This window comes from Gossypium raimondii, chromosome 2 (genome assembly GCF_025698545.1).
Source record: "Gossypium raimondii isolate GPD5lz chromosome 2, ASM2569854v1, whole genome shotgun sequence".
In the NCBI taxonomy this organism is placed as follows: domain Eukaryota; kingdom Viridiplantae; phylum Streptophyta; class Magnoliopsida; order Malvales; family Malvaceae; genus Gossypium; species Gossypium raimondii.
Window position 1 is genome coordinate 36,873,028 of NC_068566.1, and position 15,104 is coordinate 36,888,131.

General features: G+C 31.5%; 1 protein-coding gene across 2 annotated transcripts; it reads left to right on the forward strand.

Moving 5' to 3' along the window:
* The first annotated feature begins 2,755 nt into the window (after positions 1–2,755).
* Positions 2,756–13,414, forward strand: LOC105788581 (polycomb group protein EMBRYONIC FLOWER 2). Of its 2 annotated transcripts, XM_012615530.2 has the most exons (21): positions 2,756–2,912; positions 3,172–3,299; positions 3,557–3,704; positions 3,948–4,003; positions 4,457–4,571; positions 4,686–4,845; positions 4,981–5,117; positions 5,892–5,954; positions 6,061–6,185; positions 6,881–6,945; positions 7,350–7,402; positions 7,511–7,564; positions 7,649–7,708; positions 8,080–8,126; positions 8,221–8,342; positions 8,887–9,103; positions 9,634–9,682; positions 12,044–12,127; positions 12,216–12,295; positions 12,733–12,822; positions 13,043–13,414. In XM_012615530.2, exons 2-21 carry the CDS (start codon positions 3,262–3,264, stop codon positions 13,164–13,166), a joined length of 1,887 nt encoding a protein of 628 aa, XP_012470984.1. In that variant the 5' UTR covers positions 2,756–2,912; positions 3,172–3,261; the 3' UTR covers positions 13,167–13,414. The 2 variants fall into 2 exon arrangements, with proteins under 2 accessions (XP_012470984.1, XP_012470985.1); XM_012615531.2 differs by lacking the exon at positions 3,172–3,299.
* Positions 13,415–15,104: the final 1,690 nt, after the last annotated feature.

The following is a 15,104-nucleotide window of genomic DNA, read 5'->3' on the forward strand; positions in this document are numbered from 1 at the left end:
CACTAATCCCAATCCTTCTTTTGTGGAAAAAATGTTATAATTTATGTGCTAATTTTGTATTTAAGTGGAAATAATGTAATAGTTGTAAGGCTAATTTTGTACTTAAGTCTACAATAGAAAGAAATTGCTTCAAGAAATGCCAAAGAAAATAAGAAAAAATTCACACAGTACTCCCTATTTTTCCCCTAATTATATATATATTGAAAGGGAAATTCATTAATTCATTCCATAAATGTGACAATACAATTTGAAGGGGGGGAGATAACAAACACTCATCGTAGGTTGTGAATGACAAACTCCATCAACACATCAAAAGCTTCAACCTTAGAATCAAATGAACATTATGCCAAGTTGATAATTGGCTCTGTTACAACTCAAGCATGACATATTTGGAGTGATTGCAAGCACTTAATACGATGAGAAAATCAACCTCAGATGGTCTAAAGAGGCGGACAAAAAACAACAAAAGAACTGAGCATCCACCTAACTGGAGAGGACGATGAGAAAACTATCCCTAGAATCACTTGCAAAAGTAAGATTACATGTATAAGCAAGGCTAAAAAAGCGTGCTACAAGAAGCGAAGACTTATTAAACAATGGAAAACAAACAAAAACTTCTAAAAGTGAAGACTTATTAAACAATGGAAAACAAACAAAAAACATAGAAAATTTAAGACAACATAGGTTCAAATCGACTCGTGAAATTGTTTATTATTCTTAAATATTCTCAAAACAGAAACTGATTAAGAAGGGGATGAAGAGTCACCCACTTTCCAAAAGAAACTGTTGGTGGCTAGTGGAGTTTTAGTGACGATAGGCACTGTCATTTGTTCATCACAACTTGTGAAGACAAGAAAGATACCCACAAAATAGATTTGCGAACTAAAAAGAGAAGGCACATAGAGTGAATGAAGAGAAAAAAGAAAGAGAGAGTTGGTGGGAGAGAGAAAAAAATGCAAATAGTAGCCAACCTAGAGTATGGTATTGTTGCTAGGCAAAACAAAAGAGAAGCAAACGACTTGAAGAAAAAGAGAAAAGTTTTTAAGGTTTCCCCCAATTATATAAACACATTGAAAAACAGTTTAATTCCTATTCCAAAATTGAACTTTCTCTTTATTCTAAGCTCTTAGGGTGAGTTTGGATGGTCAATTGGATGCGGTGCGGTATGCTTAGCTTATTTTTTGTCTCACGCTACAGTATCGCTACAGTATCTAATCTCACCGTCACCGTTGTTTTTATATTACCTATAGGTAAGCGCATCGCCCATCTAAATCCACTTAATTCATTTTAACTATTAATTTTTTATTCTTATTTATATGAACCATATTATAAATTATAAAAAAATTAAAAAAATTAAACATTATGTTATTTTATATTTATTTTCTATCAATATTTATCAAACGACTGTCCACTATAAATAGAATTGCTCTTAAAATAAAATAGAAAAGTTTGTTTGATAATAAATAATTAATTATTTCATAAAAATTATCTTATTAATACAATATTATTTATTTATTTTGAATAATTTTGATATAAGTTTAAAAGATAATAATTTTAATATTTTAGTTTCTAATAAAATGATGAAATAATTTATTTAAAAAATAAATCAATTTAATATTTTCAACATTAAGTGATAAGTAGCTAGAGATGTCCATGGATCGGGCCCAATAAAAATTTTAGGCTCGTTTGCTAGGCACGAGTCTGACCTAGCCTGAAAAATGAGTCTAAAATTTTGCCCAAGCCTATCCCGGATAAAAATGCTAAAACCCAGGCCCGAATTGGCCCGCTTGTATTAATTTTTATATAATTTTTAAAAAAATATAATACATCATTAATACTAAAAATATTAAAATAAATGTTTCCTAACAAATTGAAAATATACTAAAAAAATATGTATACTTAAATAACATTAATATAGGTGTAACTTAACCAGAAATGCCTCTAAAATGATATTAAAATTAACAATAAAATAAGAGTTATATAATATTCAAATAATAACAACAAAATAGTAGCAACATAATTGTGAAATGGTAGTAAAATAGTGGAAAAACAACAAGAAAATATAAAGAAAAAAAACAAGAAAACAGTGAAAAAAACAACAGTTTTTTTTCATATTCTGATCGAGCAAAAAAAACCTTACTCGAGACCCGACTTGTTTTCTAAACGGGCCTTATTTTTTTGTCAAGCCCATTTTTTGATCTATATTTTTACCCAAACTTTCTAACTTTTCGAGCGGGCCTTCAAGCTGGGCCAGTGACCCAACCCATGAATAGGTCTATAAATAGCTACCTACTTATTTAGCATATTCAACACTTTTTTTTTTAAAAATGTTATATTAAGTAAAAAATTAATCGAGTCATTAAACACAATTTAAAAAATAAATAAATGTTAAAAATTTTCAATAATTTATCAAAACACCCTTAAAGCACATGACATCCGATACAAATAAAGGTAATTAATCTGTCCACTTTAACTGAAGTAAAGAGCTCTACAAGTGAATTTTTAGAATCTTAATTGATGCCATTTGTTTTAGGATGTAATAAAATAATAATTAAATAATTAAAAAGACAATGAGAAATGGTAGGGTAATAATCTGGCAATTTTTTACTCTGGATTATAATCCTAAAAGCAATTTGCAGATAACATTCTTACAGGTTTAAATCATGTTTTAGATAAAATAAGTACCAAAGTAGAATAATAATATAATTTGAGGGATAATTTTGTATTTAAGCCCTAAAAGTGAATTACATTTGCTTCGAGAAATGCACAAAAACTCACGCGGCACACTCCTTCCCCACTCTTTTTCTCCCCGATTATATTAACACACCGAAATAGAGTTTAATTCCGATTCCAAAATTGAACTTTCTTTTTCAAATTCCAAGCTCCCAATTAGGGTTCTTCATTTCTCAAAGGTCAGTTCATTTTATTCTCTCAATCTCTTTTCATCACATTTTCTGATTTATTATATATATTTCTCTCTTTAGTTCTAAACATCTACTTCACCAATTTCTTTCTGATTTTTTCCTTAATTCTTTTGGAACGATTGAGGATTATCTTAAAGCAAAATAACATTTGAACTTTAATCTATAACAGATGATTTTTTCCGGTGTTAATTATAAACCATTTTTAAAATTAATTAGAGTTTTACAAGGTTTGATTTCTGCTTTGCAGGTTTAACGTGGTTAATTTTTAAGATACTTTGTGGTGGACAAAAAGTTGATAGAAAGCTATGTTACTAAACCTAAGCATTATCTAATAAGAATGCCGGGCATTCCTTTAGTGGCTCGTGAAACCTCCTCGTATGTTCTCTCTGATTAAACACATTTGATTTTTTTTTTTTTTATAAATGTTATGCTAGTATTTATGTTTGGTATTTGAGTTTAGCCTAATTTTTAATCATGCCATGCTAAAATTTGGAGAGTACCAGTGTATGCTTGATTATTGTTGAGTTATTATAGAGTTTCAGTTTTCTTTTTCCGTGTGTGTGTGTTATAATATGACTATTTGTATGAGCTCATGAGTTGGGTTCTCGATTGCTGTTATCATATTTTTCCAGTTATTCTAGAAGCACAGACCAGATGTGCCGAGAAGATTCCCGCCTGCATTTATCTGCAGAAGAGGAAATTGCTGCTGAAGAGAGTTTATCTATTTATTGCAAGCCTGTAGAACTCTATAACATTCTTCAAAGGCGTGCTGTAAGAAATGTAATACTTCTGCTTCTTGTTGCATCAGCCATTTTATATATTTAATTACTTTTATGTATATTGGTTTTCATTTGTTCTCGGTAACATTTGGCATTGCATACAGTTAATTCTGAATCTTGCTTTGAAACCATCTTCAATTTCTTTTCGTTAGCTGAGATTTTACTTTTATCTTTAACACACATTTTGTCTTGATTTTATTCTACCTATTGTGGCTATTTTTCAATAATTGTTTCTAATTTTCAGCCTTTGTTTCTTCAAAGATGTTTGCGATACAAAATTCAGGCAAAACACAAAATGAGGTAATATTTCAATCCGATAATTTAATGTACTATACATTCCTAGATTTTATGGTTTTAAGTGCTTTTTGTAGCATTACCCTTTTCTTTCCCATTATAGTGAACTGATGGTAGGGCATAAAGGGAATACAGAACCTGATTAGTGCTTTTTGGTAGAAGAAGTATAGGGATTTTAGAGATGAATATTGATGGTTATTAGGGTAAGCAAATATGTAATATGTTTGCTTATGTTTGACAATATATATTATGCTTGTGGAATTAGCATTAGTTAGGGAGCAATGAAAAGTTTCTTCACAATAGGATTTTTTTTGGGGGTATGATTGTGAATGGGTTTATTAAGTAAAAATATTGATGCAGATTGTTAGGGTGGTGTGCTGTCTTATTTGCTTTCATCAAAAGTTGCTATGTAAAGGTAATTTTGAGTTATTAACTGTATTCTATTTGGTTGGTACGTAGAATACAAATGTCAGTGTCCATATCAAGGATTGTGAATGAGGGTGTACTGACTCAAAGTCTTTTCCCGTTATACATCTTGTTGGCAAGAGTAGTTTCTGATGTCGCGGTTGCAGAGGTAGGTTGTCTCATGAATTTACATTTAAAGCTAAATACATTAGTCGCTATATCTTTTTTGGATATGGTTAAACTTCATGTATGATATATTTACTTTTTGAGTCCCACAATGAAGTATTCTGCAGTTTATCGTTTTCGTCGGGCATGTATCTTGACTAGCTTCACTGGCATTGAGGGCAGTGATCAAGCTCAAGCAAATTTTGTTCTCCCTGAGATTAATAAGTTAGCTATGGAAGCCAAATCTGGTTCTCTTGCAATTTTGCTTGTCAGCTTTGGTATGTATTTAATAGATCCTTTACATGTAGGTGCATTGATTAGATCCCTATAGCTTAATTTTAGTATGAATTGTTGAGAACTTAAATCTTTCTTTTCTTTCTGCTGCTTTATTTCACATTCAATTTGTTTTGCAGCCAATGGAGGTTGCTGCCTATGGGGTAGGATACCATTAGAATCACTATATTTGTCATGGGAAAAAGCCCCAAACTTGAGTTTAGGACAAAGAGCTGAGATGATATTTCCTGTTGACATGCATTCTTGCCTATTGAAGGTGTGGCATCAAATCCTACTTCTTATATATATTTCTAAAGAATTCTGAAGTACTGTTCTTCTAATTGCTTAGCTACTATTTCAGTCAATATCATGGCAAAAAATAGCATGTCTAACATTTGGTAAAAGGTTTTTTTGGTACTTAGTCATTAATGTACCATTTCTAGGGCAGTGCTCAACTGCTTCTGGGCCAATTTTATATGTTATTCTCAGACAAAATAATATTATTAAGGAATGATTCTAGAATCAAGCTTGGTCTCTGTTTCTTTCCTCAGTGTTTTCATTGGGCATATGCCTGTAATATTATTCAACCCTGTCATCTACCAGTCTGTGCTTGAGAATTCATCTTAACCGTTGAAGGGATATTTTTAACTCCTCCCATGTACATCTACGATTTCTTCAAAGAAAACTTTAACTGTAGTTGAGAAGTTGGTAGAAGCAAGGAAATATTTGTTCAACAATGTCCAAGGTGTATAATGGTCAACAGAAATTGTATGCAAGTAGCATAGGGCTCTGTGTTTTAGGGATGTTGGTTGGTTGCCAAACCATTTGTGTCCAATCAGGTTTCCATGTGCTTACGTGGTTTTCTGTGTTATTAAATAAAGAACTGAACTGGCCAGGGGACTTTTGCTGCTTTTATTGTTAGTGAAATGGCTTTCTTTAGATGACTGTAACCGGTATAGTAAATTGCAATGCGTTTCATTCAGTGATGATTGAAAATTATATAAATTTTCAAATATCTGAATTGTGGGTAATTTTATTTTTCCTGGTGCAGTTGACTTCTTTGAATGAGGACAAATGCATCTTAATCCAAAATTCCAGCAATTCTTTGTTAATGGTAGTTCTTGCGTTTTCTCTTTTAATTATTTAAAATAAACATTTATAATATTCTTCTGGAAATATTTTACTTATGATATTAAGTTTGGCCATTTGCACTGCAAAAGAACGAATCACTGCAGCTGCAGGTCATCATTTCTGCTGAAGAAGTTGGGGCAAAGGAAAATTCTCCCTATAATTCATACACATGCAGTGGCGTTTCTTCTTCATCATCACTGTCTCATATTATTCGGTAATCCTTATTATAACAATTATAATAATTATTAAATATAGTTTTGCTATTCTAGTCAAACCTATTCTCTTTCTATTTCCTAACGTTTTGATGTTACCCAGTTTTTCCTGATGTCCGTGTGTAAGAAATCACCTCGTCATTCTCTAACTAGCTCATCACTTTCCCATCATTCAGCTCTCTTGAGTTTTGATTGAACTTTGAAATAATACTTGGGTTCATTTATTCTCATAAACCTTTGGTGCTCCGAGAAAAGTAATTTTACGAGAATGTGATGAAGGGTAAAACTATACAGTTTGAAACTAAGTCTATCATTGATGATTGTTTGTTTGTGATGGAATCGTGACAATTATTTTGCCAATACTGCCTTGATTTATCCTTGAGGTTTGAATAGCCATACATCATAGTAAGCTACTTTGTTTCATCACCAAGAAGTCTGTTGACAATTATTTTCATGATTCTTTTGAATACTTTATGTTTAAATTGATTTACCACCCATCTAAACATACTCGTCTTAAAATGCATTTAGACTATAATTTGTGTGTTTCAAACCAAGTGCCCCCCTCCCCCCACCCTCGGAAAAAAAGAAAAAAGTTGAAAGAGAAAAGGATTGTGCATTTACATTATGTATTTTCCTTCTTGAACTGTGGTCTTTATGTCTCTTTCTATGACTTTAATTTTGTTGCTTCTGGTTCTAGGTTGAGAGCAGGAAATGTCATCTTTAACTATAGATATTACAACAATAAGTTACAGAGAACTGAAGGTATTATTTCTTAGTTGCATCTTTTTCATTGGTAATGGGAGCTTGAATCATATACATGTTATGCCTTACTTGCCTGCAAGTATTTGAAATGTGGGAGAGGATGTGACTAGGAAACCACTCTCTGAAATTAAACATTTTTTTTTTTTTGGCTGGTAAAGCTGTTGGCATTATTTAGAATTGAACTTAAATTTTTTCTTGATGTTGAATCCTTTTCTTTTGCTTGCTTGTACCCCCAAGCTTAGGAGAATGTTTCTTCAACCTTTTTGGTTTTTCTCTCCTGGACCCAGTGTGGTAGACATTTTTGTTAACTAGTTAATCATCAGCAATTGGTTTTGGAATTTTATATCATTTATGCATGATACCCATCTTATTGATTTAATGTCATAAATTCCAATTATTTGCAGTAACTGAAGATTTCTCTTGTCCTTTCTGCTTGGTAAAGTGTGCAAGCTTTAAGGTTGTTCCTGTTGCTTCTATTTTTCCTTATTCTGTATCATTTTAATTCAAATGAACATGAACCCGTATTACTTAGATATTTATGTTTGATCCTTAAATTTTCTTGTAGGGTCTGAGGCATCACTTGCCAGCATCCCATGATCTCTTCAATTTTGAGTTTTGGGTTGGTAAAATTCAGGAATCTGCGGTAGCATTCCAATAATTGATGCTTTCATACCAAAGATTCTAATCCATTGGTACTTTGTAGGTAACTGAAGAGTATCAAGCTGTTAATGTTTCTGTCAAAACCGATAGCTGGAGATCTGAGGTAAGAGCGTTTTCTTGTCAAGGTTGCAGAACTCTATTTGTTAACTGGTTTCTGACCCCCTCCCCCTTCTCATTACTGAATTAAAATCAGCTGCTAAATAAACTGATTTGGACCATTGCTAATGGGCGGGGCTGGCCTTTTTTTACTACCAATTCTTACAAATTTATACAGAGAAGTATATATTATGATAAATCAAGGTGAAATTTGCCGCTATAGTATGACTCATCATTGAATTTGCCACTATACCTCAATTTAGTCATGAATATAGGTGCTAGCTTCATATTCAGATAGGAGAATTGGAAAAAAGCTCATATAACTAGTTTCCATATAAAGTATCCTTTTTGTTGTTCATGTATATGTTCTCTGTTCAGATTGTTGCAGATGGTGTTGATCCTAAACAGCAGACTTTTTTCTTTTGGTAAGTTGTTTAATTTGCCATTTTGTGTGCTTGCGAGTCTCTTTTCTCATCCAATTTCCATGAACTAAAGTTGGTAGCTCATGTGTATGCCAAGCTCAAAGCAACTGAGGCGTAGACGACCGAAGAACCTAGATCAAAATGCAAGGCGTCTGCACCCTGTTTTCATGGAGTCAAAGTTGCCAGCAGGAGGTTGTGAGCTTCTTGACAAGGCTCATGGTATGACAATTTCTTTTATGATTGCATAGATTAGTTTTTTATATTAAAAAAAATCATTTTGTTTAACAAGTTTAATATATTCTTTAAGGAAAAAAAGGTTGTCTAGGCACTCCTGGTCCTGGATGAGGAAAAGTGAAACTAATGTTATGGGGTTAAAAATGAAACAGAACCACCTCAGCTTTTGCTAAGTAAATCCCTTCCTGGTATTCCTTAAACTGGTTGAGTGTAGGAGTTTGAAGTTGAGATACTGGTTCCTGGTATTTCCAATTATATTTTTCCAAACATCCCAAGGTAAAAATCTGGGCCAAAAATGTGTAAGATGATTCTCTATGGTGATTGACTTGAGTCATTGGAAATACAATGGATGGCCGACAACTACCAATGAATCATATGGCCAAAGAAAATTACAAGTATGTTGTCAATTGACCTCATATGACCTCTGTGCATAAGTCTAATCTGAAACTCTGGGTTGAGCTGATCAACTTTAAGAATCTTGTTTGTTACTTTAGCTCATTCAAATACTGATGAAAGGCTCTTGCTTCAGGTGGAACCATTTTACGAAATGCTACAATTGGTGCTTTGGAGTATGCACAACATGTTCCATCCAGTTTCAATGTTCCAGGGGTTTCAGGTGCTGCTGGACAATTGTATTCTGATTCTGAACATGTTCAATCAGTGTCTGGAAACAATCTTGCGCCCCCTGCCCTGTTGCAATTTGCAAAGACAAGAAAAATATCGATGGAACGTTCTGATCCAAGGAAGTATGTCTTTATTCTCTCTCTCTCTCTCTATATATATATGTATATTCAGCATTCTTAACTCATTTCAAAGCTGTGCATTGGTTAAATGCTTTTATTGTTTTTTTCATTAGAGCATTGCTGATTGAACTTGATCTGTGAATATAGACTTTGCCTAGTCATTATTGTGAACTTTCTATATTAGATTTTCTTGGTGCCAATGGTAATAGCTTCTGTTGGGTTATTGTTTTGCTGGAGAATGTTGGTCTCAGAACTGTAGGGGGTAGAAGGTACTTTATCTATTCCCCTATCTGTCAAGCGGCCACTGCAATTCCTGATTAAGACATAAATGGTCTAAATCCTATATCTATCATGCCCCTTCCTGTTTAGTAATTGAACTGACAAGAACAGTTGTGACTAAGTAGTTAAAGATGGAAATGTGTTCTTTCAAAATTGCTGTGCTCATTTTCCCCTATCCGCCTATTCTGCACCATTTTTCCATATGGCGAAACCATGAATATGGGTTTGAGTTACTCCTTTTTCTGTCTTTTCAGCCGTACTCTGCTTCAGAAGCGACAGTTTTTTCACTCACATAGAGCACAGGTAAGTGAGATCTTTGTAATTTGTGTTTGTTATTTGGTTCTGGAAAATTGCAGTGATATCAATAATTAGTAGTGTAAAAGGAAGAGTGGGGAGAAAGAGGAAAAGAAAAATAGTGCCTGCTATTGCTTACACTTATCTCACACACGTTTACAGTTTAGATCTACTTTCCTGTTAGTGGCCTAGCTAGCTAGGGACTGCTTCTGGCTGTCCATTTTTGCATGGTATACTTGATATGCCTTTGCATTAGCTTTGATCAAGAGATATTAAGCTTAGTAATAGTGGACTATGAAACCCGTGACAAATCTAATATATGTATATATATAATAAGGTAAGGTACGTGCTTGCATGGGAAGTGTTTCTTGCATGGACGCTGACATGGGCACTTTATTTAACGTGTAAGCAAGCTATCTAATTAGATGCCCCCCACATAAATTTAAATTTATTATTTTGGATAAAGGTATAATTTCTTTATTTTGTATTAAATATTAAAAAAAATTTATCCTTTTTATCCAATCTATATTATTTTTTTCCCAATTAAATTACTTATGCTTTGTTTATCCAACTCCAAAATTTAACTATTTATTCAAAATAATAGAAGATATTTTTAAATTAAAAATAATTGAGTAAATCTTTTAAATGAATTAGTTTAGAGTTCTACTTTTTAATAGTTAAAATTTCATTAATTTTAAAATTTTAAATTTTGTATCATTATCCAAGTTTAAATAAAAACTTTAAATAAGGGTGTGTTTGATAATCATTTTAATTTTTTCTTAATATAAAATTTTCAACAAAAAGTGTTGAATAAGTAAGTTGGTAGCTATTTATCACTTAACTTAGAAAATATTAAGCTGATTTTATTTTATTAGAAACTTGAAATAAATTATCCTTTTTAAAACGCAGAGATATTCAAAATTAATAAGATCCAAAACTATTCTAAATAATATAAAATATTATATTAATAAGATTAGAATTAAAATAAATAATCTTTTAAAAATCAATTTTTACTTTTTTCAAACAATATAATTATATTCAGTGTTTATATTTACTAATTTATTAGACAATTTTCTAATATAAATTCAGCACTTAAAAAATTTAGTAGTAAAAATTCAGTACTAAATTTTTCAGCACTTAAAATTTCAGTTTATCAAATACACCCTATGTTTTAAATGAAAAATCTAACATATAATATAGAACAAGGCACATTGTCAAGGGTTGCTTCCATGGATGCCGAGATGGATACTCTCCTTGAATGAGACCTAAGTCCAAGTAAAATTGTATCTATCGTATAATTGTTTTTCTTTTTTTTTTGTACGTATATATCAAGTAACTAAATCATAAAATTTTAAAATTAAAGCTAACTCTATATTTTTACTTGGTCTTTTTACCACAAATTTTAGTTTTAAATGGGTTAATGTAGAAATTTGCCACTATACTTTAGATAGAAATTGAAATTTGCTACTATGTTTTAGTCTTGTTGATACTTGCCTTTGTACTTTTAAATTAATGGTAAATTTACCACTCTACTTCAACTCTATATTGAATTTTGCTACTTAAATTTTATTTAAATGAATTTTAAAACTAAAGTTTGATTTCTGATTAAATTTTACTATTCAATTTCAATTTAAATTAACTTAAGTTAAATTTAATAAAAATATTTTAATTATTTTATTTAAATAATTAATTAACATAATATTAAATATTAAAAATGATATTTATAAAAATAAATTATTCTTTTTTATATATTTTAAAATTTTCAATTTTTCTTTCATTAAATAAAATTCTAAGTTAATTTATATTTTAATAATTTTATAAAGTAGCTTAATGTTACTATTAAAGTAAAAATATTTGAAATAATATTTTTCCATTAAATTTTGTTTTCAAATCAATAAAATCGATACCTAATGGTAAAATTTTATTTAAAAATCAAAATTGGTGTTAAAATTAATGACAATTCAAAGTTTAATGGCTGATTTCAATCACATAAAAGTTGAATGGTAAGGCTAACATCAATAAAAATAAAATGTAGTAGCAAAATTTGATATCTGCTTATAGTATAGTGACAAATTTACACTATAACCCTTTTAAATTTCTTAGCTAGTTTTACATTGAGTTGTATTTAAAATAGTATACTATAATAGAATTATCCATTTAAAATGTTAAACTTATTAGTTAGTTTTACAACTCTTCTATTAAATATTTTTAAATAAATTTTTATTTTTATTTAAATAAATGTTTATATTTGAATAAATTAAAACTCACATCATATAAATCAAATAAATAAAATTAACCCATGGCCTCAAAGTAGTGTCACTTAATATTTTATACATCAAAAACTCAGAAACTGTATATTTCTTATTGAAGCCAATGGCAATGGATCAAGTAGTGTCTGACAGAGACAGTGAGGATGAAGTTGATGATGATGTTGCAGATTTTGAAGATCGAAGGGTTAGTTTTTGTTTATTTGAATGAATTGCATCTTTGTGAAGCGTTTTGTATCTACAAGATTGCATTTAGATGATCTTGCATGTTGCAGATGCTTGATGATTTTGTAGATGTAACCAAAGATGAGAAGCAAATAATGCATTTGTGGAACTCGTTTGTGAGGAAGCAAAGGTAATCTTGTCTTCCTCTGTGATTTTTTTAATTCTCTCTATTCCTTTTACCTTTCTCACTTGAAAGTGGTTGACGGATTCAAATAATGCATCACATATTAAGTTCTCTAGAAAAAATGGGCTTAATGAAAGTACGGTCATAGGATTAGCCATTCCAATATAAGCCATGTTTCAGACATTCTCTTCAATCCATGTTCTTGCTTGGACATTCCTCTAAGTGGTTTGTGTAACGGTTGCATTTGAACTGAATCTGCAAGATACTTGGACATTCCTTATGAACAGAGTATGTTTTAAACACATTTGGACCTATCTGTATTATTCTGAGGATGTTTTTCTTTTCCTCGTCATTTTTTTCTCTTTGTTGATCTGAAATAGTGTTGTGGACCTTCTGGTTATTGATTTGCTTCTGTTTCTAATATTTTATATTTGTGATGACAGGGTGTTGGCAGATGGTCATATTCCATGGGCATGTGAAGCGTTTTCAAATTTACATGGGCGCAACCTTGTCAAAGCTCCAGCACTCATCTGGTAGATTTTCTCGTTTTCATTTGTGATTAATTTTATATGTACATTCGAACCTCCCGCTTGTACTTTTTCTCTATGTAGTTTCATTCTCTTCTTCGTTTCATATGCATTTGCTTGTTTGATTATATTATACTTATCTTCTAAGTGCTTCCTAATCGGTTAATAGTTTTGCTACCCTCTTTTGGATGTGTGATAACTAACTAAGCATTTGTTGTACCGGCAGGTGTTGGAGATTATTCATGATCAAGTTGTGGAATCACGGCATCCTCGATGCACGAACAATGAATAATTGTAATATTATTCTGGAACAATACGAAAAGCAGGATTTGCATCCTATAAAAGGCTAAAAATATGGTAAGTTTTGCTTCCTATTTTTTTTGGTAAAAAGACAGGCAGTTGGTAAACAACCATGACCCAGAACTGCTGTTCAACAGTCACTTCCAGTCTCACCACCAATTTGCACTAGGGTCAGTGACCCTCCGTAAGCTCTTACTTCCCACGAACCCCTACTGTTGTGTAGCTTTACGATCGACTGGTATAATTCATACATTTTATTTGTATTTTTAACTCTTTACAGAAATCATTTTTTCTCCCACCTCCGTGTTTGCTTTTGCTTAGATTTAAGAATCCGTATTTTAAAATTTTTTAAAAGAAGATTAATGGTTTAAAGTCAATGGTCATAGTGTTTAAATAAAAGAATATGTTAAATGTAAGCCTGGAAACTAAAAAAAGAAAGAAAACAATCATCATGATGAGCACCCTCCATTTCAGTCTGGGACGTATAGAAGGCTTGATTATTTAATAGGGCAAGTCCTATTCCTAAAGTTGGCTAAATACGATAAACTGATGCTTTCAACAAAGTCCAATGCTTATCCAATCTAATTTTCTTTTCCTTTCTTTTGGTTGGTGACACATTACAAAGCAGCAGTAATACGAGTATAGGTTACTGATTAGCATGCATTGATACCTACCCTGAACCTGTGTTTGCCTGTGACTTATGTTGCTTGTTGCTGCAAGTTTTGCACAGTGTTCTACAGTCATGGTTTTAGTATGTGGCGTCCCTTGAGTCCAGGGGTCAGATATTTTAATCTGCAGACATCATTATATACCTGTTGGGCCCTCCACTGTACCTTGAACTTTTCATATTTAAGCATTCTAAGAATAATTTGCTAAGCTTGATGTGGGGAGGGTTTGTATACTTCATGGTTTTGATGCTGCAGGCCACTCCAGCTTTTAATAATAATTAAATTATTTGTCTAGCCCTGTGGTCATGTTATTTTTTCATCTATCATGTAACATTAATGAGAGTATCATTTATCCTTTATTGGGTTATGAATTCTACTATTGTAAATGAAGATATGTCATGTAGAAGTCGTATACTCAATGTATCAGCTTTCGGCTATTAATTATTTGAATTCGAGCTTTTAATACATTAAAGTATACGAGTTACGTATACATAGTCAGTCACTCACTTAGGATTGAGGTAAGTCATGCTTTGAATATTACAAGTGAATTAATCCATAAATAGATACAAGAATTCATTTAATTTAGGTCCTGTTCGATGTATTATCAATTTAGACAATTACATCTATTTCTCTATATTTTGGGAGCAAATCACTCTAATACTCAAGAAAAAATATATCTCCATTTGGACTTGATAGATGTAGGGGTGAGCAAAACTCGATTCGACTCGAAAAAATTGAAAAAAATTCGAATTTTGAGTTAAACGAATCGAGTTATTTGAGTTAATCGAGTTATTCGAATCAACTCGAATTTTTTTTTCGAATTTCGAGTTCAAATCGAGTTGAATTTTCGAATTTGAATAACTCGAATAATTTGAATAATTCGAATATCAAACTATAATATTTTACATTTTTACCCCAAATTCCTAAATCTTTTTACTTTTCCCTCAAAACTTTTACTCCTTCTCACTTTCCCCCAAAACTTTTACTCCCCTCCCAACCCCCAATCTACCCAAAATCTATTTCCCACCAAAATTTTACTCTCCCATTTATTTTTCTCAAAATTTTACTCCCAAAAACCCTCAAAACCTTTTATTTTCCCCCAAAATTTTTACTCCCTCCCACTTTTCTCCTAAAACTTTTATTTCCTTCTCATCTCGCATCTCATCTATCACAAACCCTCCCCCCTCCAATTTTTTTTTAATATTTTTCCTCAAAAATTTTACTCTCCCTGTTTATTTTCCCTCAAACTTTTATTCCCAAAACTTTTACTTCTCACCCTTTACTCTCAAATAAAAAATCAAAATTATCCAAAAAAAATCA

Bases quoted from the DNA above. Each gene is read 5' to 3' on its own strand.
- LOC105788581 (XM_012615530.2), top strand. From the start codon at position 3,262: ATGCCGGGCATTCCTTTAGTGGCTCGTGAAACCTCCTC. The intron at 3,300-3,556 runs GTATGTTCTCTC...ATATTTTTCCAG, and splicing joins GTGGCTCGTGAAACCTCCTC to TTATTCTAGAAGCACAGACC. The intron at 4,846-4,980 runs GTATGTATTTAA...TTTGTTTTGCAG, and splicing joins AATTTTGCTTGTCAGCTTTG to CCAATGGAGGTTGCTGCCTA.